Source organism: Heteronotia binoei, chromosome 2 (assembly GCF_032191835.1).
Source record: "Heteronotia binoei isolate CCM8104 ecotype False Entrance Well chromosome 2, APGP_CSIRO_Hbin_v1, whole genome shotgun sequence".
NCBI classification, from domain to species: Eukaryota; Metazoa; Chordata; class Lepidosauria; order Squamata; family Gekkonidae; genus Heteronotia; species Heteronotia binoei.
Window position 1 is genome coordinate 174,978,563 of NC_083224.1, and position 27,284 is coordinate 175,005,846.

The 27,284-nt window shown below is 40.3% G+C and overlaps 1 protein-coding gene across 2 annotated transcripts in view; it reads left to right on the forward strand.

Moving 5' to 3' along the window:
• RALGPS2 (Ral GEF with PH domain and SH3 binding motif 2) overlaps positions 1 to 27,284 on the forward strand; it is a 136,678-nt gene that overhangs the window by 100,309 nt on the left and 9,085 nt on the right. The window contains exons 9-19 of one of the 2 annotated variants that reach the window (XM_060232494.1): positions 6,181 to 6,318; positions 7,619 to 7,709; positions 9,255 to 9,322; positions 11,349 to 11,484; positions 12,832 to 12,983; positions 14,464 to 14,518; positions 18,949 to 19,026; positions 20,305 to 20,410; positions 21,562 to 21,654; positions 24,000 to 24,105; positions 25,937 to 26,028. In XM_060232494.1, the coding sequence (XP_060088477.1) occupies positions 6,181 to 6,318; positions 7,619 to 7,709; positions 9,255 to 9,322; positions 11,349 to 11,484; positions 12,832 to 12,983; positions 14,464 to 14,518; positions 18,949 to 19,026; positions 20,305 to 20,410; positions 21,562 to 21,654; positions 24,000 to 24,105; positions 25,937 to 26,028 (1,115 nt within the window). The remainder of the gene's footprint in view (positions 1 to 6,180; positions 6,319 to 7,618; positions 7,710 to 9,254; positions 9,323 to 11,348; positions 11,485 to 12,831; positions 12,984 to 14,463; positions 14,519 to 18,948; positions 19,027 to 20,304; positions 20,411 to 21,561; positions 21,655 to 23,999; positions 24,106 to 25,936; positions 26,029 to 27,284) is intronic. The other variant, XM_060232495.1, reaches the window with a different exon arrangement.

Consider the following 27,284-nt stretch of genomic DNA (forward strand, 5'->3'; position numbering starts at 1 on the left):
TACTAGGCAAGCAGTATACAGTTACAGCATTGTTGTCAGTCATGCAGTAAGCATTGATGGTACTTTGCTTATCCTAGAACACAATTAAGTCTAAAGAAACATCTCCCCCAGGGAGCCTTCAGTGAAAGAACTTCAGAACATCCATGTATTTAAGATGGAGGTGGGTATCTTGGATAAACCTTACTATAACATTGGTTCCTTGAAAAAGAATTGTTTAACAAAAGATTAGTTTGGAAAGACCCATTTCCAACAGGAATACAGTTGATTGTTTTACAGGAGTACTTTAGTATCAGGCTGGAAGAATCTCTTTGACTTGTTTATTCAAATTCAGTGTCAGGATATCTGCTTGCAGGATATCTAAAGCAGAGTTACTATCTGTCAGAAGCATGTTAAGCCTGGGATGGTGTTCCCTATTACTGTGGCATCTTTTAGTTCAGAGAAAACCAATGTAACAACAGATATTTTCAGTTTTGCTAATTTAAAAAAACCCTTTAGGAACAACAGGTTAGATGCAAAATACCATCAGCAGAGCTCTTAGAATCACAGAATAGGATCATAAGAGTTGGAAGGGACTTCCAGGGTCATCTAGACCAACTCCCTGCACAATACAGAAAGTTTACAAATACCTTCCCCTGACACACCCCCAGAAGATGGCAAAAAAACTCTAGGATCCCTGGCCAAACTGGCCTGAAGAAAATTGCTTCCTGACCCCAAAGTGGCAATCAGCATTTTCTTGTGTAAAAAACGGCCATTGATCCACTAACCCACTAAAACTTCATCTAAAGGAACAGAATCTTCCCACCTCCACCTCACACTGAACTTCCCCATATGCTCTTCCTGTGTAACAGAGATGTAAATGCTTTCCTGCTGGATTAGAATAGTGGCCTACCTAATCCAGCCTTCCATTACTATCAGTGGCAATGCCACTGAATTTACAGGTCCCATTCAGTTTATAGAATCATAGAGCTGGAAGGGTTATCATAGCTATTAGCCAGCACTAGACCAGCTCTTCATAAATCAGTCCAAACCTCTTTTAAATCTATCTAAATCAGGGATGATCATCACATCAACTACCCTCCATCTAAAAGTTTTTCCTTTTTTCTGGGTTGAATGTAGTGCCAGTTGGTTTCATTGGGTTGCCTCAAGTTCTGGTATTCTGGGAGATGGAGAATACTTTCCCTCTATTCTTTCTCTGCACACCATGCATAAGTTTATAGATCTCTTATCATGCCACACCTCAGCAATGTTCCCTCTAAGCTGCAGAGTGAGCAAAAATTCTACTTTGTGAGCCACTGGCATTAAAGTTGTGAGTGACTGCATAAATTAGCTTGCTCTGGGACCATTTTTCCTGAGCTAAGACAAAAATGTGTGAGCTGGGGGCTAAAAATCTGTGAGCTAGCTCACACTAACTCAGCTTAGAGGGAACACTGCACCTCAGTTATTTTTACTCTTTAAAAAATCCCAAACTGTGCATATTCTAGCCTTATCTCAGCTGCCTTATCTAGCTATATTCCAACTCCATGATCATTTTGGTTGCCCTCTTTTGAACTTTTTCCAGTTTTTTAGTATTTTTTTTAGGGGGGGATGATGACCAGAGGGCACATTATTCAAACTGAGGTCTAACCACATCCACTTACTGTAATACCACTTTTATTTCAGTCCCTTTCTTGATGATGCCTACCATAGAATTTTAAAAACATTGCTAAACATGAAGTCAGTTTTTCATCAAGTTATCCACCAAGACACCAAAGCCATTGCCGGTTCAGGAGCACCCATCAGTGTATTCATGAAATTAGGGAATTTTGCCCCAAAGTCCATCTTTACAGAAGCTCACTAAAGATTGTCTATTCCTGCCACTGAAGCCATGGGGCAAAAGCCATGGGGGAGAACAGAGGGGAGTATGTGTGAAATACATGCAATGCTTAGTTTCCTATCAACTTCTTTTACTGATTTAACAACACAAAATAAGTGTTGTTAAGTTGTAATATTAACTTGTAGTATTTGGCATATTTATGGCGTTTAAAAGTATAAATTACATGTTTCTACTAGAAGATCAGCAGCCTCATCTTTGCACTGGGGATGCTATGGTTGGAGCCCAGTTTTACTATAGAGTTTGCCCAAAAAACAGAGCATCCCATACACAGTATCCCTGATGTCTGGACATAATGATTTTGCTATTTTTAATTTTTCAGTTACCCCTAGAACATTCTCTGTGGATATCTCCCATTTGGCTCAGTTTTGTATAAGAAATTTTCTGCCCCAGTTGCAGTCAGAAGAAACAAACTTGACATAGCTAGAAAGCAAAAAGTGAAGGGGGAAAAACCCCTTAAAATGAAGGTTTATATGATTTAGTACAGTGAAGTTGACGGTTCTCTTTGGCCATTTAGTGTATCAATTAAATTTTAATAAATTGTGATGTAAAGCCTACTCTGTATTTAAATGCATGACATTTTGGTCCTGTAGCTATGTGTTGTATGTATGGGCCACATCCTTTTCAAATCTCATATCTCCAAGGCTGGACTGAAATGATACAATTTCAAGTGGAGAAGCAGTGGTCAGGAAGAAAGTACTTTTAACCCTTAAGGACAGGACTGTAGCCAATGGGGGGGGGCAGTCATGCCTCTTATTTAATCTTCAGCACCTCCAATCAAATCCCCACCCCAGCAGCACCCCCCCCCCCACACACACACACACAGACCAGTCATGATTCTTTGAGTTTTAATCTTGAAGTATTCAGTATTGAGGTGGGCCAGTATTGTTCAAGCTGCATCCACTCCCAAGCCTTTCCCATCTGCCAAGCAGATGAGAGAACACCCTGTGAGGAAAACCAAGCCCCACTGCCTGGTTTGACCTAACCTTGGTCTCCATGTTAACACTGCTCCAGTCTCTGGGACAACAGCCACCTATGTTTGAAATGCTCCCTGTTCCTCAGAGAAAGGAGGGCAAACATTGGAAGAGTAAGAGCTGTTGAGGTGGCATCATGTGACCTGAGTGGGGGGGAGGGGAGATTTTTTATCAGTGTTTTCCTTTCATTTGTACATGGGTGGCTGCCAGATTCACATTGGGCTTCCCTCTTTTTCCAAAGGAGACCCTGGTTCATCAAAGCAAGAGGCAAGAGTCACAAAGCCCAGTGGCAGAGTCAATTTTTTAAAAATTGGGTCAGCTTTTTAAATGTAGCTACGTTATTTTATTTAATTTAGAACTAATTAGTGCATCCTGATGTGTCCAGTTGCTGCCGCCCCCCCCCCAAAAAAAAAGAAAAAAAAGAAAAAAAGAATTCCTGACTATGGGCCTGCTTAAGAAGGGTGTTTTCCTTTCCCTCAGCTCAGGTTGCAGACAACTAGGAAAGGAAATGCAAGCCTGGAACCCCTGTTGAAGGGGAAAGAGAAGGGGGCAAGTTAGAGAGAAGGGAAAGTGATAGCTGAAGGAAGACTTTAAGTGTCACTGCTTTGCTGGAAATGATGCCTTACTAGTTTGAATTTAAATCTGAGAAACAACAGCTGGGTTTTGACACACAGTGGATTGCATAGTTCTGCTCTGACATTGCTGATTTTTAAAGACTGCTGCTTGTGTGTGTGTGCCTGATTTAACACTAAATAATATTGTGGAGGGGTGGAATCTCAGCCAGGATTGAGTTCCTAATGTTACTCATGTTACATATACCACTATAAAAGGTGCATTCATCTTATTTTGGCAGTAATGTCTTGGTTGTCTTCGCTAATAGGTAGAGGTATGTAACTCTTGGGAAGGGGAGCTGAACTTGCAAACAACCTGAAACTTAAAACTGAAACCATCCAAAAGGGAAAGCAAGTATTCTGTCTCGTTGAACATTAATTGTCCACTTATATTGAGTGAATATTAATTCATGGGTTGGAGGACTAAGCTTCCTACCCATCACATGCCAAGGGGCTTGTTTCCCTTTATCTTGTTCTTCACTGAACAACCCCTTTTTCCTTTTCTTCTTTGCTTTTCTAATGGTAGTCTGATGGTAATTCAAAATTAAGAAACTGTTTTATTTAACTTTGAGGGGAAATGGTCAGGTAGGACTCAGATATAGGACTTATGAGGTGAACAGGCAACCAGAATGAGGTAACTTTGTATAAAATTAAACACCAGATCATTTGTCACAAGTAACTATTTCTGTTATTCAGACAGGTCTTTAAAACTTGACAGAGATTTTTTGGCAGCCTCTGTTTAAATAAACAAGCTTAAGCTTCTTGGTATCACAGACACTAAAGTTAGTTAAGGCAGAAACATTCAAATGAGTTCCAATTTTCCTTCTTAACCACTTAATAGGGATCGACCCCCTTCTCTAGGAGCTGTCTCCCTCAGACCAGATGGGGTTCTGTCCCCCTTTTCTAGGAGCTACTTCCCTCAGGCTTGAATGAGGACCTGTCTTGATCCTCTCTCTCCCTTAACCTTCCTTCTCACTCAACTATCAGTTCTTAACTGTAACTCCTAACTGCCACTTTCAGCTGAAGAATTCCATTTGAATCCCTTGTCATTCAAGATTCTCAAAACAGGTTACAGCATTTACAATTTACTGTCTGTCACAAGGCCATAAAAATAGCCAGTTTTACTAGAGAAGGATGTGGCAGAATGGACCTGCTCTAGCCTGCAGGCCCTGTTCCACCCAGCCCTGGGTTTTCCCAAAACCTGGAGGAGCTTTTCTCTCTCTCTGTTCAACTGCCACCACCTCCTGTCCTATGTAGGAATTGCCTACTGAGAGGGTCAGGAGAACACATAGCTTCCTTTCCAAGTTCTGAGACCTTGCCTCTGTCTCCTGCTAACCAGCACCTGGTTACAAAAGGAACAGCTTACTGCCTTGTGCACCACTGGGGGAGTAGCCACATTCCAACTGATTGCTCTCCCCTTCCTCCTGGCACTCTTTTTACAATAGCATATCCAATACAGTGGAGGTCTATGTGACACAGAGAATCACTATCAGGATCAAAAGTTTCAAAGTATTTATTTAAAAAGAAATGTTCGTGAGCATATTCTTAGCTCAGCACCAGATTGAGCAAGGAATTCAAAAGAAAAGGGTAAAATGCAATTTCCGTGTCCCTCAATTCATGCCCTATCATATGTTAAATATAAGGCAGGCTCCTTAACTTAGAAAGTTACAGATTTTCACAGGAGTACCATTACCTTCAAGCCTACTTACATGGTAATAGCATCCTCCTCCAGACCTAAGTTAAGAGCTCTATCTGTTTAATGGAATCAGCACCAAAGAGACCCTTCTTCCTATCCTCTCTCTTTCCCCACCCACTGACCAGGCTGGGTCAGAGAAGCTTTTCCTGGGTTCTCCAGGAGTTTCTTCCTGAAGTCTTTCTAGTCTTAATTCCTCCAAATCTCTGTTCCTTTCTGGGTTTGGGGGGCTTAACATCCCATTGTCCATGGTTTGACCTATTAGCATTTCTAAAAAAGTAGCTGATGTGAGTCTGGAAAAGCAATTAAATTACTTCCCACTTTTTGCTTTTTCTCTGCCTGGAGACAAAAACATTTTAAACACTCAAAGTGAAAAATGCATTTCTTCACCAAGGGTTCATCCAATTTCATAGATATGAATGTTTCTTCCTAAATGTTGCCTTCCCATATCGCTTTACCTGCTCTGTTTGCTTCCTGGCTCCCATGTTTGAACATCACTCTGCAGGTTTCAGCTGCTCACCATCTAGTCTGCTTCCCTATATACTGAAAAAGCTCTCCTGTTCTGACCCCACCCAGCCTTTTCACACAATTCCACTTGGAGATATGGGCCAATGGTGAACTCTCACAATCAAAAGTGAATCAAAATTAAAAGCCACTTATGTGCTGTTTCAGTGTGGTACTCTGTCTCTAGCGTTGAGTGTCTGAAAGAAAAATATTTTGCAATAGAGGATGCACGTGGGGAAATTTTGTATTTTTCTGCCTTGCAGTTCCATACTTAATACTTTGTGGCAATGGGATGACTTCTGGGCTCAGTAGTGAGTGTGTGCAACAGCAAAACACTAATAAGCAGTGGACATCTGTTCCATGAATGGTGGTTCTAGCCAGTGTACTTGTAAAAAAAGAGCAAATGCTCCTGCAGTTTTAATTAGTATAAAACAAATCAGTGTATTACATTACAATGTGTTAGCTGTTTCTTGGATGCCTTTTAATTCAAGGCCCTAGATGAAGAAATCTTTCTGATCTTACCTTCAGGTATTTATCTCTCAGACTTGACATATATCGACTCAGCATACCCATCCACAGGAAGTATTCTGGAAAATGAGCAGAGATCAAACTTAATGAATAACATACTCAGAATAATTTCAGATTTACAACAGTCTTGTGAATATGGTAAGTTTTATATTATGTTTTTGTGCTGTACCATTATAGGTAATTAATTTTATGTTCAAGCAAGTTATTTATTTATTTCTATTTATATCCCATCCTCGCTGCGGGATATAATTGAAGGCTAATATGAGCCATTTCTTTTCAAAAGAGAGAGAGGTAGAAAAGCCAGGTTCTAAAGAACCACACAGATGTTCCCCATCACATGCCACAGAGGCAGGCCATTTTTGAAGATGGAATTTCAAGAGTAGTTTCTAAAATAGAATAGGGGTCTGCCATTCAAATGCACTAAGCATATCTCAGCCCTTGGGTATGCCTAAAGTAATTTTGTAGATCCCAGCCATAACCTGCAGGAGTAAATGTAAGCCAGGATATTTTGTCACTTAACTAGGTAACTAGAGGACATGCAAAAACAAAATGCTACTGTGGGTTCATAGGTTACAAATCTTAAAATAGCCTGAGTTTTTAAAAATAGTTAACTTTTATATTGCAAGCAGCTCTCAGAGGCCACTTGCTTTTCTTTCATTTAACTGGCATTAAATTGATAAAACTGTATCCTTTTATTAGGGTTTATAGAATCTTTCGGGCTCAAGTGCCGTGTTCTACTGGAGAAAGTTTTTCTTCCAGACGTTTCGTTCTCAGCTGCGGAGAACATCCTCAGTGGCGTTGCAGCCGCAGCAGGCGCTCTGACCTTCTTAGCTGCTGTGCATTGAGATATCCTTTTAGATTAATCATTGCAGAATATGGTATTAAAAAATTTTCTGCTAAAGCAAAAATTAGGCAGCTGTGGAGAAGGAGAAATGTTTTGACAAGATCTCTGATATTGCAGAAATGTCTAGCAGTACAGTTACCTAAATGATTTGTTGTTTTAGCCATTCATGCATTAATCTGTAACTTCATATATTCATACTTTTGTTTAAAATTGTTATCTTTCGGTGAGTTGTATAAAATATATTAGGGAAGACAGTTGTATCCATTGCACCCTGTTTGCACAGCCCTGGGACTGAGGCCTGGATATATAAATTTGAATACAGAATACTCCTTCCACACCAGCAAATTTTATTTGAATTTCCCTTCATGAAATATCATCAACAAGAGGTCCTCTTCTTCATAGGTCCTCACCTGCTGGTTTATAGTAGGACAGATTAATGTTTATCCTTTGGCACAGTTGTTAACTAAATGCCAGCTTATCTGTGACAGGAGATAACATCACAAATAGTTCAAAACCATACAAGGAATGCAAGAAATACAATAATGTTAAATGCAATGAAGAAACAAAATAACTTATACACTGTCTGCTCTCTAGATATCCCTGTGCTGCCTCATGTTCAAAAATACCTGAATTCTGTTCAGTATATAGAAGAACTTCAAAAGTTTGTGGAAGACGACAACTATAAGTAAGCATGAAAACTAATTAATAAAAATGCATATGTTTGGATTTTTCAAGTCTAAGCATCATAAATTACAATAAAGGAAGACAAAAATCAATGTCTGCTTTTCTGCTTTAGTTTTTCTCAGAGAGCCAGTTTGGTGTAGTGGTTAAGTACGTGGACTGTTATCTGGGAGAACCGGATTTGATTCCCCACTCCTCCACTTAAACCTGCTGGAATGGCCTTGGGTTAGTCATAGCTATCTCAGAGGTTGTCCTTGAAAGGGCAGCTGCTGTGAGAGCCCTCTCAGCCCCACCTACCTCACAAGGTGGCTGTTGTGAGGGGAGAAGATATGGGAGATTGTAAGCCGCTCTGAGTCTCTGATTCAGAGAGAAGGGAGGGGTATAGATCTGCAATTCTCCTTCTTCTCAGTTCTTTGTATTTTTTTTCTCTCTATGGTGTATAAACTTCCATTTTTCATATCTTTCCTGTGACTCAGTTGATTTGGGATTAAATACCAATTTGCGAAATATGCCGTAGTAGTAGCTTAAATCTTGCCAATATCTAGGGAATGTTAAGTCGTTCTTTGTTCTACCTGGAGGTAGTTCAGCTTCTTTATACTTTCCCCAGCCTGCCTATTTCTCCCAAAATCTTTCTTTAGGGCTAGATCTATGTTCACAAATCAATGCTGGCTCTCTGAAAGTTGGGTCTGGCAATCACAGACGGTGTTGAAATGTTGCCATGGAATCACAATACAGCCAAAGTAGCATGGCATTGCCTGTGGCACCAATGGGGAATCTCCCTGCAGTACTATGGCACCTGTTTACTGTCCTTTTTAAAAAAAAAATCATGTACAAATCACATTATGACTTGAAAAAAAATCTATATATGTTGCAATTTTGAGAACAATAATTACATTACATATTTTGGGTTTAGTAGTCTGCAAGGACAGAAATCTAGTTGTACAAATATACTAGAATTTGACCCCTGACTGTGTTTTGCTTAATTATAATTAAAGGGTTGCATTCAAACTGAATGGAAGCAGGCTTGTGAAACAGGATTCCCCACATATACACTGCAGCCCACCAGATCTGAATTCCCTTTGAAGTCAGGAACCATCACAGACAATTTGGGGAGAGCAGAGTTGGGGTTCTGCAGTGGGAAGATTGACTAGCTAAAATCATACCTCTTAGGTTGATCAAAATGTGCCAATTTCATGTTAAATCAGTCAAATTGTATTTTCACTAGAGTACTACTCAGTACTGTTTTTGAACGACTGGACTTGCTTGACATATCCTAATTTTAAATTTTACGACAAATGTATTTAATAAATGCTACAAATTACTAGGATGAAGAAAGTTGTTTGGTGCTGAAAATATATTGAAATGTTGCTAGCATGTTCTTCACAGTATACAAGGGAGAGTACATAGAATGATTTGGCTTCAAGATTCCTGCATAAAGCAAAACGAATAATAAATATATACCTGAGTTTTCATAAGAATAAAATTGGTAGCTATCTTTGCATAGATGATATTGTTTGCAAAGAGTTTTTTTGTTTTGTTTTTAATTCAGGCTTTCGTTAAAGATAGAGCCTGGGACCAGCACTCCCCGTTCCGCTGCTTCTCGTGAAGATTTAGTAGGTAGGTATTTATCAGAGGGCAGCAGAGGTAGCTTCTGAACACTTCATTCCACTGTGAAGTTGTCCATTAAAGTTGTGTACTGGTAACAATAGAATTTAACAGATTATTGTTTAGCCCAGGATTGTGTTTCCAGCTTTTCAAACCTTTCTTCTTATCACAGTCTTTGCACCTCCTAAAAAATTTCTGGAAAAGGTTGAAAGAGATTGACTTAGGTTCCTCTGTTTCTGTCTTGTATGGATCCTTCTGCATACACAACCAGGGCCGGCTCGGCCACTAGGCAAAGTAAGAAGTTGCCTAGGGTGCCAGCAGGATGGGGGAGATGAATTCAGCCTTCCTCCCCCTCCCCCCTAGGCAAACGACTAGTTAGCCTGCTCCCCAGCCTCCTGCCCCCCCCCACAGTCTATAAATGCCTGAAACTGGCAGTGGAGTGCTGGGCTCCAGGCTATCTAAAGGTGCCCCCCTCCAAGTCATCTATCTAAAGGCGCTGCCTCCTCCCCACTTCGTTCCCATCCAGGAAGTGGAAAGGAGGCAGTGGCAGCACCCTTTCAGGCTTTGTGGTCCACTTCTTCTGGTCTGCCCAGGCATTGACTGCGTGCTGCATGGTTTTACTGCCGATCAACTGATCGGCGGTGTGGGGGGGGGGCACGCCTTTAGATAGCCTGGAGCCTGGGGCTCCACCGCCAGTTCCAGGCATTTAAATAGACCTGGGGGGCAGGGAGGAGAAGGTGTGGGGGAAAAGGGAGGTGGCGCAGGGGTGCACAATGCTGCAGCGGTGTGGTGGGGCACAGCGGGCCTGAGTCTGCCTAGGGTGCTATGCGCCCAAGGGCCGGGCCTGTACACAACCATACATTTATCTGAGGTGATGTTCCTTGAGGTTTTGAAGACTTAGCAAGTTTCCATGGTTCATTCACACCTTGAGATGGATACTACACAGGTCTTACAAACTGAGGGCCATGGCTTCCTTAATTGAGTCAATACATCCCATGTTGAATCTTCCTCTTTCCCTAGTGTTATTGTCTTTTCCAGTGACTCTTGTCTTCACTGATTCATGCTCCTGTCATGTTTATCTGATTGTACTTACCTAGAGAAAAGGAAGTGACACCCTGTTTCAGAGATTCCTATCCTCTCTTTCCTTTATATGATTCCGTTTTAAAACTGGGTTTTACAGAAATGAGGCAAATTGTAAATATTGGCATCAAGTGCAAAAATGCTGACATTTGATGTTGCAAAACTCTGAACACTTTTGCAGTAAATAGTTTTGTGGTCCATTGGAACCCTGAGATGAGTCTGAGCATTCATTCACATCTAGAAATTTAATAAGATCCTCAAGCCACATATCCATATTGAGCAAAACTCTGAGCTTCAAGTACCTGAACAACCAGGCATGTGACATGAGTTTGGAGGCCTTTCACATACTTGGAGAAAGCTTATATTGCAGAAATATATCCCAGAATGTCTGCTCATCAGGTGGGCAAATTACATAGCTCAGCCACTGGAGTCCCTTCTTCCAAAAGGGCAACTTCTTAGTTTGCATGCTGTAGAAGTATCACAGCACTAGCAGGAGGGATACATCATCACTACAGTTTTCACAGCTTTCGAATGTTGTCACTGCATCCAGATTAGTTTCGGTATGCCAACAACAGTTAGTCCCCAAAAGCTGCTTATGTGAAATGGTTCTAGTGGTATACCTCAGGGGTGGCCAACGGTAGGTCTCCAGATGTTTTTTACCTACAGCTCCCATCAGCCCCAGCCATTGACCATGCTGGCTGGGGCTGATGGGACTTGTAGGCAAAAAACATCTGGAGGGCTACCGTTGGCCACCCCTGGTATACCTGATTCATAATACTATAAGCTGAAGCTATTTAAAACTTCAGCAAAAAAAAAATTTGGATGATTTTCTTTGTGTCAGTAGAATCACATCTAGGAATCTATATTCACATTTTCCAGCCCTACTGTGTACACAGAAGCTGAAGGATTGTAATACAGCCATAAGATCTAAGCTAAAAGTGGTTTTATTCATCCACAGGCCCTGAAGTTGGAGCTTCTCCACAAAGTATACGAAAAAATGCTGCAGCTGAAGGTGCATTGCTACCACAAACTCCTCCATCCCCTCGGAACCTGATGCCACACGGGCATAGAAAATGTCACAGTTTAGGATACAAGTCAGTGGCTGGTTTTTAAATTAATTTTAAATACAATATTGTATTAGCATGTTCCCTCCATTTCGTTATCAGTTTGATCTCGCAAAACCCAGAACTTATTTTTAAAAGCCATACATTTGTTCTTTATACTCTGTTCACCATTTGGTTTAGCACTTAATGTATAGAGCTACTTAAATGTCTCATAAAAGTTTTTTTGTATGTTTATAGATATTGCAATGTTGTCTTCACACAGAAAGAAAAAGAACAGATGTTGTGGTCACATAGAACACATAGAAAGTGCTTTCTTATTAGCAAGGAAGGAAAGGAAAGGTCCCCTGTGCAAGCACCAGTCGTTTCTGGGGTGATGTCGCATCACAACATTTTCACAGCAGACTTTTTTACGGGGTGGTTTGCCATTGCCTTCCCTGGTCATCTACACTTTCCCCCCAGCAAGCTGGGTACTCATTTTACCGACCTCGAAAGGACCTCTTTATCAAGCCTACACCCAAAGCCCATCAGACATGTTGGGTGGCTCATACTCCTGCCTGCTTAGGTTTACAAAAACAGGGAGGTTAAGTTTTAGGCAGCCTAGAATACATGCTTAATGGGCTGGTCACAAATAGTGCAAGCAAGCTTTGTAAAATTTGTATTGCTCTCTGAGTTCTTGAGTTAATGAGACTAAGTGTTCAGATCATCTCCATTAATTCCACAGAAACTCTGAAAATGGAAGGGAGAAAAGTGAATACAAATGCATTAAGGACTAAGACTTAACTTGAATAGAAGATGTTACAGAGTTTTACTATCATATTACACATGTGGTACCATGAGTGGTACATCCATCAGGGAGTCATTCTTTTCCTAACAGTGTCTGTTGAAGGGAAACCAACCCAGTGAAACATGTGTGACCTTCACCATTGAAAGCATGTCACCTCTGTATTTTGTCATTTAAACTCAAAAACATAAAGATGTATAGCCACCCTACTTGTGTCATTTGGTGTAGTGGTTAAGGGCATGGACTCTTACCTGGGAGAACTAGGTTTGATTCCCCACTCCTCCACATGCATCTGCTGATGTAACCTTGAGTCAGTCACAAGTTCTCACAGAGCTGTTCCTCTCGAGCAAATGCATTACCTCCACCTACCTCTGTTGTGGGGAAGGGAGATTGTAAACTGCTCTGAGACTCCTTTGGATAGTGAAGGGCAGGGTATAAATTCAGTCTCCTCCTCTTCTTTTTTATATTTCTCATACTGTTATGATTGTAGAGGCAGTATAGATTTTTAAGTTAATATTGAAAAGTAATGAACACTATATTATCTACAGTATTTTAAAAGCTTGATTAAATACTTGCACACTTTCTTCTTTTTCCAGTTTCATTCATAAGATGAACACAGTAGAGTTTAAAAGTGCAACATTCCCCAATGCAGGACCAAGGCATCTACTAGATGACAGTGTCATGGAACCACATGCCCCATCTCGGGGGCAGGCAGAGAGCTCTACTCTTTCGAGTGGAATTTCAATAGGTGAGATTAAGCCTGATGAGTCACTGAAAAGGATTTCCATGCATATAGCCAAAACTGTGTATAATACAAAATCTCCTGCTGTGAAAAGTAGATCCCAATGGTGTAAATAATGAAGAAGAGATAAAAAAAATCTGTCATCGAAATATATTGCAAATGCATTGAGCATGCTGTTTGTCCATTACTTTTGCATCTCGTCTTTCCTTCAGGAAGTCCAAAGCAGCACTTACGGGCTTCCAGATTGTCTCCGATCCAACACTAACCACAACCATACATGATTTGCTTCAGCAGTGTTGCTACATCATTTGCCTTCAGGCTACACCTTGATTTAACATTGTTTTAAGATTTAATTTTTTTCTGTTTTTGATACTTTCTGACACAGGTTGTGTTGGTCAGTTATTAGAAATTGTTGCTTGATCTTCCCTTGTTTTGCATGAAGTGCAGGTTTTAACTGAGTATTAAAAGGAATGTTCCAATTTTTTTCTGGCTTCTTCAGCTTGTCATTCAAGGAGATTATGCATATCCAGGCACAGTTTCTAGAGTCTTCCTAATAACCTATACTTGGCAATGAGATTAGTGCAGATATTACTTATCCCCAGGTGACCACAAGCTGAGATACCAGCCTCCTTATGACTCAGTTGCGATAGCATGGCAGGGTCCTCTGTATAATGCTTGACATGTGGCTGCCACAGCTAGCCCAACCAAGTTTCTGAAGAGGGAGGGTGTTCAGGGAATTTGGATACTCATATACCATGTTTTGTAAATAGTGTACAATTATAGCACTGTGAACATTTTGCAGGGCTATTTTTTTATACTCTTACCCTTACATGCGTAGCATCTTTACTGCAAGGTTTGCTATGTGTTATTCTAGTCGAATGGATATATGCTTCGTCACAGAGGTGGACAAGTGGTTGCCACAATCTCGCAAAACCTTGGTGGTTCTTTTTTGAACTGTGGGAATGATTATTTGTGTTCCACTTACCTTTGCTGATTCTCTGGAAATTGAAGGACGGAGTTCATGAAATGCTGTAGAAATACTTCCCTGTTCCATGTTGCAAAAATGTGAGTTAAAGGTACCTGATATGGTAAAGGAGTTTTAAAGAGAAGTAGGAATTAAACAACTCTGGGTTGGATCCAGTTAAGCAAGGTTATTCAAAGATGCCCTCCCAGTTTTCCCAGCTGAAGCTGACAGTTGTATAACCTACATGAGCAAAATGACCCAGGGGTGCAGTATTATGGAAGGGGAGAACCAGGTGAAATCACCCCCCATCTGCCACTTCTGTTGATACAAGAGCTTCTTTTGCCTAAGGAACATAGTATGGATGGTTTTGCCCAGCTTCTCTTTCTTATTTTAGCAAATACTTTTTAAACAGATCTGTTGTGGAAATTTCCGATTGGATGTGTACATTTGAAAATGCTGTCATGATTGGCAAAGATACCATGGAATGAAGACCTTTTTAAATTCAGGTTCTTCATTTTTTAGGTAGCAGTGATGGTTCTGAACTCAGTGAAGAGACTTCATGGCCAGCATTTGAAAGGTAAGAAAAACCACTGTATCTGTGTATTGATGAAACAGGGAGACAAAGAGCGCTTCACACATGATAGTTCTTCTACTTGGCAATTATTTCCGTGTACACTACAGAATGTGTACACTACAACCCATCCAAACCTGCTGGTGCAAATAGGTGGTGATTTTGTGTGTAAGTTATGTGAAGATGAGATCTGTGTAGGAAATAGCATTTGTGAAGCAGTTCTAAGCATTTCATGTAGTGATTTCTAGAATAGCTCACAGCCCTCATTTCTACAATCTGGATATCATATTGTTTTGAGAGACACATGAGTGGCTGATTGGGCTAAACACTGCCAGATGGGAAATTGTTAAAAGGGGTATCCAGAGCTAAGGAGACCCTCATCATCTTCTTTCTTACCCAGAGCTCTAGAGCAGGAGTGTCAAAGTGAGACAGAGAGAAAGAGAACCAAGTTCAAGTCCAGAGGCATCTTTAAAACCAATAAAGTTTTATTCAAGGTGTAAGCTTTTGTGCGCACAAACACTTATTCAGAGAGTGTGAGGAAGGGAGCAGGGATTCTTTTGACAAGCACAATTTATACTGAAATCTCTTGGCTCTGTTGTAAGACCCGGATTAGGAATTACAATATTTGGATTGGATTCCGTTGCTTAAGGACTGGAAGTAGATAGCTAAGTATTTTAAAATACATTTATCGTTCTCTATTTTCCAGTTCAACACATCTCCCTCCCACCTCACTGGCTGCCTTTTTTCACATTAACTCCCCCACCCTTTCACTTTTTAAACTGTTTCATTATCATCACTAGCACTTATTGGATTTTGCCCAGTCTGAAATCAACACATTATTTCACTTGGAGAGATCCCCAAGATTGGGGGGGGGGGGGACCTAACAGCACAGCTTGCAATCTCTTATTAGTGGAAAGGAGCAAAAGTCCAATAGCCCCTTAACAACCTAAGAAAATTTGTGGCAGAGCATGAGCTTTCATGAGTCACTGCTCACTTTCTTAGATACAGCTAGAATGTAATCTGTCCTTGTATCTTGGAGAGTGAAGTGCTTTCAGATGTCAAATGATAATTGCAGGTGGTAATGAGACAGGAAACCTAGAGTTCAGTCCAGGAGGATGCATTGTCTTGAGCTGCATTATCAGTTGCAGTTCAGCAGCCTCTCTTTCTAATCTGTCTTTGAAATTCCTTTGTAAGAAAACTGCTATTCTTAGGTCAGCAACTGAATATCCTGGAAAGTTAAAATATCCACCCACTATTTTTTTTAATGTTGTGGTTTCTAATGTCAGACTTACGTATCTATTCTTTGAATCCTCCTGGACTGAATCAAGACTTAGATTTTCCATTACCAGCACTTGCATCTCCATGCCTACTATCTCTCTTCATATCATACTTAATCCAATCTAGCCTGCTGTTGTCATTCACCTGCTATCGCCTTTCAGCATCTGAAATCTCCAGTACCTGACATTACATTTTATGGCACACATAGCCAGGCCCGACAAAGTGACATTTATGTCAGATCCAGCCCTTGTAACGAATGAATTCAACACCATTGCTCTAGAGTCATCCACCAAAATAGTAGGTGCCCTGAGGTGTTGCCTAAGATACGTAGCTTTGCCTGTCCATGATGATCTGCAGTGTTCCAAGAGTCTTGGCTTTACACCTATCTTGATCAATCCTGGACCATGTGGCATACAATAAGACACTGGATGCAATATGTATGCCCTTGATTAAGACATAAGACTGTAAAATAAGAGGCCTCAAGAATATCTCTAAGCCTTTGTCACTTCATCAAATTTCCTTGTGGTCCAGCATTGTCCTGTTGCTTTATTCTGTTTTGTATTATGAGCCAATATGTGTACTTACCTTTCTGACCTCTTAAGAAGACCAGTCTAGGTCGAAACGCATCAGGTCAAGTTGAGTGGGTTCCCATTGTGGTTTTATGATTGTACATAGGATAGAGGCTTATGATGGGCCCTTAAATGGTTTTGGCTTCCTACAATAAATACATGTATGTTGGTTTATGATTTATTTTGCACTTTGTTTTTAATGTTTGGCCCTTTAATTGCATATTAACCTTTCAGGTATTTTTATGATGTATCAAACATTGTGTCCCAAAGTGGTGCTTAAGCCATTAGAAACCACTACAGAATCAATTACAATATCATAAAAGGTGCTAAGAACAAAACCGGTGTCAGCGTACCCTGAGATGGGACAGTTCTGAGCAGAAGGCTTTATTTGGGGCCTGCTCGCCACTGGCTCCCTCCCAATGCATTTCCTTTGCCACTTGTCTGTTTGCCCTTCCTGCACCCACTCATTTGCAAATCCTCTGCCACCAGAGTTCCTAGCTGCAGACAGAGAGGATAGTTGCAGGCTTGGCACTAGGGCCTCAGGCGCCCCAGGCTGGAACCAGCCCACACACACCCCGCCCCTCCCACAGCGAGAGCAGGTGCAGCAGGACTGGAAAGGGCAGGACTGGAGAGGGCTGGGCAGGCTCCTGGCACCTGCACAGTGCAGTCTTGGAGCACGTCTGAGACTGTGCCGCACTGGCACAGCTCACCCACAACCCCTGTTCAGTCTTCTCGGGCAGACCTGAGAAGGTTGAACAGAGGCTGTGGGCGAGCCACCCCACCCAGCTTCTTTCCCCTTTAAGGCGAGAGCAGGCGGGGGGGCGGTACCCAACAGCACCCCATAGGCGAGGTGGTGTCCATGGTGGCTGCCTGCCTCTCCCACACCCCAGGCATGGATCATTGTGAGTGCAGTTGGTGGGGAGGATACACAGGCATGTAGGGGGAAGAGAACAGGGAGCTTATGGAAGGGAAAGGATCTTGGCACTCTCTGCCCAAGCCCCCCCCCCCAAAAAAAACCAGGGCAGCTCCAGCTAAGGAAGAAGGTTCTTGTGGTAGGGTCACAGTTCCAGAATGATGGATGGATGTTTGGCTGCTGCCTCTTCTCCCACAGGCATCCAAGATTGCATGTGTGCCTTAAACATCTTCTGAGCCCCTCCTGAGCCTTCAGTACTTATTCAGAAAGATTGTTATATGTCTAGAGCGCCTCATGTGTCATTGAGTGGGTTATTAAACTGTTATTGGAGCAACTTTGGTCTCTGTAGGGTCTAAATTCTAAAATAGCTATTAGCAAATGCTTTGTGAGTGTTAATAAATGGGAATGTCCAACACCACTTGTACAGAGGCAACTCAGCGGGAGAAGCAGGGGCATCTGTTTTTCTCCGTAGCTAGCAAGGAGGGCTAATGATTAAAACAACAACTTCTTGACCAGTTTTCTATTGATAGGAGGAAAGAGCTGTAACCCAGTATTACAAAGAACAGTGTGCTTACAGTGGTTTAAATAAATGAATAAAGGGAGGTATAGTCTTGATATGAGTGCCCCTCATGAACTTTTAAACATTTTTTTTGAGAATTTTGTTTTCATGAAGAGGTTCTGGAACTCAGTTCCGCCGCGTTCCCTCAAGGGGGGGAGCGCTAGTTTTGACTCCATCTGAGCAGTTTTGATATCTGGGATAGCCATCAAGGGGGAGGGAGGGTTAACCCCTGAAAGTTCAGGGCTCCCCCCCCCCCAAAAAAAGCCATTTTGTTGTGCTGTTATGAAATACACCCTCACAAGCAGTCTGTATATATCTCTTTCACATTTATATTTCTGTTTTGGTGATGTTGCTTTTAATGCTTCCCAGCTGGTAGCCAGCATGACTGACTGCTCCTCTGAACTGACCTCTCTCAGAGGAGCGTAGTTAAAGGAAGGTGAAAATATATATATATACACACACACGTGCTCGGTTGTGTATTCACATTTTAAGCTGTCACATTGCCTAATGGCAAATTTTGTTTTTCTTTTGGAAACTTTTGATTTGATAGTAAAAAAAAAAAATCTCATCAGTGGATACAAATGCAGCCTTGTTGTGTTTGCTGTTGTTAAAAGTATCCTGCAATAAGAGAACAAATATAAAAGAACCATTTTATGTATTCAGATAATTACAATGACAGTTATCGCGCTGACAGTTAAACTTAATTTTAAAAATTGTTGTGTTAGCACATCTTGTGTTCTTTGCTTGTAAGCTATTAAACTTAGGAGTGTGTGTATTATCTTCAAAGTTTTGAAAGAATTTTTTGCCTTTGTTGACATCAAGATTGTTTAACGATGTATTCTGTGCTCTGCCTTAAGTTCAGTTTTAAGGCAGCTTTTCCTGTTTTTCAAACCATTGATAGGGATGCCAGTAATAGTAACCCAGTGTTGTGTGCTTGGGCTCATTTGAAGAACATGTGTCCAAATAAGATATTTTTTTCTTAATTAAAAAAATGCTACGACTTCAACAGCTAGTAGCATTAAGGCAGAAGGAAGCTTATTGCAGTGTTCTAACAAATGATATTGATGACGGTGTAAAAATATGTGTAATGCATACAATTTATAATGGAACCCAACAGGAACAGATTGTACCATTCTCTTGGTCCGGTGACAAGAATGGCACGAAATGGCTATCGAGGCCACACGAAGGGCAACAGGTACAAACCCCTTTGTGTTCAGGGGCCAGACTTTTTCCCTCTGGTGTTGGTGATTGGCTTGATATTGAAGTGGGTGTCATCTGACACTTCTGTTCTTTCTAACTTCCTTGGTCAAATCCTGTTGGTGCGCTTTCCCTTACAATGAGCCTTCCCTTTCTTGCGACTCAAATCATATCTTTATAGATTATGGCTGGCTTGTTCTGATCTGCAAATATAGTTTCTGAAAGTACTGCACCATTAAATGAAAAACCTTAAAAATATTTGGTTGGGCTTTTTTGTTTTAAGTACAGTAGCACTACCCAACATTGGAAGTAATTTGGGGCTGCAACAGGGATGTTGGAATCTAAGCTTGTTACATCCAGATTTTAAGAACTTGCCAACGATTGGCTTAAACCCATTAGGAACAGCATTTTATGCAAACAGTTTACATTCCTAATTAAACTTTAACCTCCACAGAAGGATTTCAGTTTTTTAAGGAGGGCCAGAACCCAGCTGTTAACAGCTGTCAAAATTAAGCTGCATTTTTTTCCTGAGGCTCCATGTATCGTATTTCTCAATTTATACTTGCCAACAGATGAAGAGTGAATGAAGAGCTTTTTCCAAGATATTTCAGAAATTCTTATTTCCTTGGACTGTCTCTTGGGAGCTGATGGCCGTGCCTACATGGATTATATAAACTTCCTGGCATGCACCAACACACACACACTCCATTGCGTCAATCAAATGTTTCCTTTTAAAAGCTGGTCAGCTGCTCACTTGTTAGAACACAAGCTTATGGTAAAACAGCTTCAATTAACTGCTCTGGGTCAGGCTTTCTGCTTTCCTGCTGCTTTTGGTACTGCTTTGAAAGACTATTTTTGTGCATGTGTTGAGTTCGTCCCTGTTTTTTCCCCTTTTCTTTTTTTGCAGTTTCAGGAACTCAGATGAATCTTAACTAATCTGATCATTCTACCAGAAAGTGGACAAATGACAATATTAGAAGATTTTATCTGAAACTGTCAGCTGCTTAGAATTAATTCTATTCGTGTTATGACTGCTCAGAGCTTTAGGGTTTATTTTTTATATATTAATTGCTTGCTGCTCTGAGAGGCTTTTTTAGAATGTGGCTTGTACTTCTGGGATTAAATTCTGCAAAAGCTTCCATTCTCATAGCCACTTTCTGCAGCGAAATCCAATAAGTGAAATTGCAACACTTTACCATGCGATGCCGATGCTAATTGCTAGTTGGGGAGCTGGACATTTGTGTTCTTCACGTTTCCTCTCTTGTGCTGCTTACAGTTCTGCAGAGTCAGAAGACTTAGCTGTTCATTTGTATCCTGGAGCTGTTACTATTCAAGGCGTTCTCAGGAGGAAGACTTTATTGAAAGAAGGCAAAAAGCCTACTGTAAGGCAATAAACAAACATTTAAAATGTATTTCTCATGGCTTTTAATGTTTTGTTCTACAAATGTATGCATGATTTGTCTTATTAAATGGCTCAGTAGGGACTATGCCAATGACTTGGAACTCTTTGAGCCAGAAAAGAAAACCTCAGTTCGAAAGCCTCCTGGTGGGAAGGCAGGATAAAATCGGTGGTGGCTGCATTTCATGTCCAATTTAGATGTTATCTGCAGTGCTTCATATAGCCCCAGAATTCTTTGGATTGCCAGTAGTTCTACACATGGGCTTTAGATATTGCTGCCACTCATTGTATGGTTTGGCCTTCAGAATCTCCATGGAAGCAGGAGATACAGGCCCAGAGACCTTACATGTCATCAGACTAATAGTATGAGAGGCAGTTGTTGCACTCTTCAGGCCCTGGCAGAAGCTGCCGCCATAGCAAAAAGATTTTTTTTGGCAGTTTTCATCTTGAGGGCTGGAGTATCTGAAATCATTCCCTCATCTGTGGAGAACAAATCTAGTAATAGATGCAGCTGTTTTAGCCCCTTCTAATAATGGATCAAAGACGCAGTTCTTAGCATTTCAAGCAGTGGAATGCATTCATCACAGGAAATGCAGACTGTTGTAGCAATCCGAGAAATGATTAAAAATAACTTAAAACGTATGTGATCAACTTTATTCTAAATTTCGGCCCTGGTACCAGTGTGCCTCTCCACTAACTGTACAGTTGATGCTAGTGATCAATTTGAAAAGAAGCCCTCTTTCCTGGGGTTTCTCTCTCCTAGGACTTTTTAAAGCATACATCAAGTTGCTGTTCCAGTTTTCATTTAATCTGCCAACCCTTAAACTGGAAACGAGTATGACCACTGTTGTATAGGGTGTCTGTCTTGCTGCACTGGTTTGCTGTGAGGACATCCACTCATATGGCAGAGTTTGTGAATCCTGAGTCTATACCAGTCATTTGTGCTTTAGACAATTACAGGGCCAACTTCTGTAGTGATCTAGGCCACAGTAGGAAGTAGTGTATTTTACAGCTTAGGTGGTATTGGTTTTGAAAGTATCAATTTGCAATAGGTATAAAAATGTAAGCTACCACATGTAAACAACATGGCATGGGCCTCTAAGGTTAATAAGTCCATAGTCTCTGCTTCTGCAGGTAGCATCATGGACAAAATACTGGGCAGCGCTATGTGGAACTCAGCTTTTCTACTATGCAGCAAAGTCTTTGAAGGCAACAGAGCGAAAACATGTATGTATTGAACTCTTGCATATATCCTCCTGTAATGCTTGGTCTTGGGGCAGTTGGGCAGTTAAATTCAAATATATTTTATGGTCATTTTAGTCCACAAAATGTATTGGAACTATGGAGTTAGTTCTGTTTACACTTTAAAGCAGTGGGCAGAAAAGCAGGTTCAATAATCAGTTTTTCCAAGATTGTGTTCTCCCCCCTCCCCACCCCACAGCAGGATTTTTTCCCTTCTCGTTTGGGTGAGGGAGTCTTATGTGTTTAATAACCATAAACCTTTTTGTATTTGTTTTCCTATTAACTACTGTTACTGCTCGGCTACTAGCTGCTCTGCCCACTTTTCCTGCTCAGTTCTCTACTATAGCTTCCCCCAACTTGCTTTTCTGCTGCCAAGACATCTCAGCAGCTGTCTTGAAAAACAATTCCAATCTCTGTAAATTTTCCCTCCAAAAGACTCAAATCTGAAAGGCTGTGGAAAGCAGGAGGAGCTCTACAGAGCCTTATGAGAGCAGCTGGATCAGTCTTGGCAGGCAGAATTGCACACCAAGCATGATATAGATTGCGACTATTAAACTGTGGTTTCTCTGCCCCAGTGATTCTGTAATTCCACAACATTTTCTTAATTGCTCTGGTCTCTAAAGTTTGAACATAAAATCACAGTATTCTAAATGTGTAAAAAACCTGACTTCTCTAAAGTGTGTCCTTTCTTACTTTGCAAAGGTACACATACAAATCCTTTCTGCTATCTAGTCATACTCTGTATTAAATTTCTATCCATACTCAGTATTATTTATTAACATCTGCATGGCATTATTTCAGTCAGAAACACATCAAGCACAGTACAAGCTGTGCATGTCCCTTTCAATGTATAAGTTGGTCCAGATTTCATTCTAAGTTGCTGCTAAGAAATACTATGAACCCAGTACCTCCAATAGTGAATTAAAAGGAATGTTTATCCTGTTGCATGATCATGAGTTTACATCTAGATTATCTTAAGCCAGGTTCATAAATGCATAAATATTGTTTGAAAAGAAATCTGCCAGTATCCTTGGAGATTCTCTGTCACAGTAGATTGTACTGGACTGTAGATTGTCACTTGTCTTGACTCAAAATAAGGTAGCTATATTGCATAGAGTGAAGTAACATAATATAGAAATTCTCTTTGGTCTGTGACAGCTCAGTTCTAATCAGTAGGATGCCCTACAAGAGACTGACTTCTCATTTACTTGCAGCCTCTGTTATTCTTTCTCACAGACACATCTCCTTAACTGCATTCTGTATTTGTTCTGGCACATGTGTGTGTGTGTGTATATATATATGTATGTATATGTGTGTGTGTATATACATACATGCATATATTGGCCACTGTGTGACACAGAGTGTTGGACTGGATGGGCCATTGGCCTGATCCAACATGGCTTCTCTTATGTTCTTATGCCTTTCAAATAGTCACAGAGAGCAAACAGGATCTGACTGATTTGGTGTTTTATGTGCTGAATCAGGTGGATGAAAGTAATTGTACTTCTAGAATAACTGACTGATTTTATGTGTAACAAACTTTGAGTCCAGTGGCACCTTTAAGACCAACAGAATTTTTTTCTGTTTTGTGAAAGAGCCAATTAGAATCAAGATTATAAGTAAATGAGCAGTACCGTAAATATAGCTCAGACTGGATGAAGGCAATTAGTAAGATCTGTGAATAGCCGCAAATTAGCATACAGCATAATAAAGGAGTTTACAAACAGATGTGAGAACTGAATGACATTAGCATGTGTAGTGAGTTAAGAAGCCAATGCCTCTGTTAAGCCCTGAGGGTTTCCTTGTCCTGAGTGATGTAATAACTTTTATCTCCCATTCTCATCTGTTTCTGAAGTTCCTTTACAATAAAATAGCTACTTTGAGGTCCCCCATCCAATGTCCTGGAAGGTTGACGTGTTCTCCTACAGGTTTCTCAGTTTTTTGATATCTTGGTGTCGGATTTCTGTCCATTTATCCTTTGGAAGAGGGTTTACCTGTTAGCCCTATGTAGAGAACTGAAGGGCATTGTTGGCATTTAATGGCATATACAATATTAGAAGATGAGCAATTGTGTAATTGATGTTAAGGTCCAGTGATTGTGTTGTCTGGGTGTATATGGCATTATGTATGCTCATCCTCAGGGGGTTTTCAATTCATTCTGAATTAAAGAAATTAAACTTTTTCTTTAGATAAATCATTATAGCATATTTGCAAACATATGCAGTGCTACTTCAGCTGCAGTTTTTTACAACATTTAATGTCATATTTCCTGAGCCCTTTTTTCTTTCCATTAACACTAATGTTATGTTTGGATGCTTTTTGCCCCCCAGTTCAAATCTACACCAGCTAAAAATGTGTCAGTAGTAGGGTGGATGGTTATGATGGCTGATGATCCAGAACATCCAGATCTCTTCCTGCTTACAGATTCTGAGAGAGGTTAGTAATGTTTTAAATCCAAGTTCTCTTTGTAGCTTCACAGTTGATTAAGAAGGGGGTGAAGCAGTGTTCGTGCTTAGACCTGGGAAGTGCTGGTTTTTGCAATTTGTTTTTAGAAAAAAACGGAATGTGAGAGCACCATTGTGTATCAGTTGTGCACAGTGTGATGAGCTTCATTGTTAGTGTCTGCTACATTGCTTTTATGTTGTCTTGCCCTGTTTGGATTCCATGCTCTTGGTGCTTACTTATTTAAAAACTTACATTAAACAAACAAGGATTTCTCCCCACCCCCAACAGCACAGTCTTTATTATGAAAAATTGATAGATATAATAAAAAAAACCAAATGCAATTAGTAAAATTATCATACCATTACAGAGTTTAAAATACTCGAGATAAACTGCAAATAATACCATGTGGAAGAGGAGGTATATCCGTATATGTGTCAACAGTATGTATCACTCAGAGATGGACCTTTCTGTAGAGACTTACAAATAGTTAAAGCATACAATGAAAAAAATTGCCTCCCCCCCCCCAAATAAAGTCATATGGAACAAATTAAATAAAACCTGCTCTCAAGTATTTGTGTCTGTGAATTTTCAAGTCTGACTTCCAGAGCCCATTGGTATATTTTGAAACAGTGTATGTTTGTCAGTGTGATACCTATGCAGTCTGACATGGATTCTGCACATGTTCAGTCCTACCACAGAGAACTACAGTCTCACTAGCCCAGGAAATCTTGGGTCCTGTCCCAAAAAATGAACAAAACTCAGGAAAATGTTGCTACTCAGCAGGAAACATCTGCCTCATGATAATATGAGAGAAATTTTAAAGGGCTCTGTTGCGTAGTGGGGATGGAATTCTAGACACACAAGAGCATCACCCAAAATATTTACCTCATTAATTTGGAGGTAATTATTTTTTTCCCATCTTTATAGTTAGTCTATCACTAGTTTTTCCTTCAAGGTAACTTTTTAGTAAAGGCCAGACAGAATACATTCATACTCTTCATGAAGACTAGTTTGTGAAAAAATCAGTCTACCAAAATTAAAAATATGGGGTCTGTGTTGTAATGCATCTTAATTAGGATTTCTTTGTATTGCACTTAGATTTTTGTCTATTATGGCTTTGTTTACTTCATTTATGGTCCAGTTTCTTCTGTGCGACTCAAGGCAGATTAAAAATTAAAAACAGTTTAAAAAACAATATAATGCAGGCAGTAAACTTGGATTGCAAAAATAGTGCAATAAAATGATATAATACAATAACAACTGCAGAGCCAGTTTGGTATAGTGGTTAAATGTGCGGACTCTTACCCAGGAGAGCCGGGTTTGATTCCCCACTCCTCCTACTTGCACCTGCTGGAATGGCCTTGGGTCAGCCATAGCTCTGGCAGAGGTTGTCCTCGAAAGGGCAGCTGCTGTGAGAGTCCTCTCAGCCTACCCACCTCACAGGGTGTCTGTTGTGGGGGGAGAAGATATAGGAGATTGTAAACCGCTCTGAGTCTCGGATTCAGAGAGAAGGGCAGGGTATAAATCTGCAGTCGTCTTCTTAAAATTGCCTAAAATCAGACATTTGAATTGTTTTTGGAATTTGTGTGCATTTTTATTAAAATAGGTGCTTTTTTGCCCTAATGTAACAATTTCATATTAATCATGACTGTATTGATTTTATATATTGCAATGCAAACTTAGCTGTTTTTCTTGGTTTGTCTTGATTCTGTTCATAGTACAATACATAATTTTCAAACATTAGCTTATGATACACTTATATGATATACTGTGTACTTGTGAATTATTCAGTACAGGAAATTCTTCCTCTTTTTTCATGTAGGAAACTCATACAAGTTTCAAGCTGGTAACAGAATGAATGCAATGTTGTGGTTCAAACATCTGAGCGCTGCCTGCCAAAGTAACAGGCAACAGGTGAGAGAGCATACATTTTGAGCTATTTCAACAACTTGTAGTGAAAGGTGTGTGTGTGTGTTTATTAGGTGCCATCAAGTTGCTACCAACTTAGGGCAACCCTATGAATTAATAACTTCCAAATGTGTTATCATTGAACAGACTTGCTTAGATCTTGCATACTGAAGGCCGTGGCTTCCATGATTGAATCAATCCACCTTATGCTGGTTCTTCCTCTTTTCCTGCTACTTTCAACTTTTCCTAGCATTGTTATCATTTCCAGTGACTCTTGTCACTGGAAGTACAAGAGCCTTAGTTTAGGCATTTTAGCTTCTAGGGAAAGTTCAGGCTTGATTTGATCTAAAACCTACCCATTTGCCCTTTTGTAGTCCAAGGTATCTGTAAAACTCTTCTCGAACGCCATATTTCAAATGAATAAACTTTTTTCTAGTTTAGCTTCCTTTATCCGACTTTCACATCCCATACATAGTAATGGAGAATACTGTAGTATTAATTATCTTGATCTTGGTTACCAGTGACACACACTTAATCTTTTCTCTAGTTCCTTCATGGCTGCCCTTCCCAGTCTCAATCTGCTTCTGATTCTTTGTTTGCAGTCTCCCTTTTGGTTGATGCAAAAAATTAAAAATCTTAAGCAATTTCTTTACCGTCAGTCTTAAAGTGGTATAATTTCTCAGTGGTCATTGCCTTTGTCTTGATATTCAGCTGTAAATCCTGCTTTGGTACTTTCTGCTTTAACCTTCATCGGGAGTCATTTCAAATTGAGTATTTAGCATTCCTTACAAAAATCACAATGTTTTTGCTTAGTACCATTGTTCCATGATTGCATCACCTAATAACCCTTGATGGCACTGATTCAGATTTTTCTGAGAATTAATAAACAGTTTAAAATAATCAGCATTTAACAGCATATATTAAAATGAGTTTCTGGTCTCTGTTTACCAAGAGATATACTCAGTTGAACATGCAAGGAATCAAAAGGGCAGCATGAAATCAAAAGGGCAGCTGTGAAAATAACTTGCTCTCATAGCTTATTGGAAGTGGGGTTTTTTTCCAGCATTGGATTTTGTGGCCTTCAGCAAGAATGCAGAAGAGAATCCCATAGTTGATACTGTTCGATAAAATATTATACCCTGGTATGGAATTTTTATTTGTTTTATCCACCAAACAACATTCATATCACATCATTCAGACAACTGTGGCATGTTGTATGGCCCATAAATTTACACACACGCACACCCAGCTCTCCACTGGTA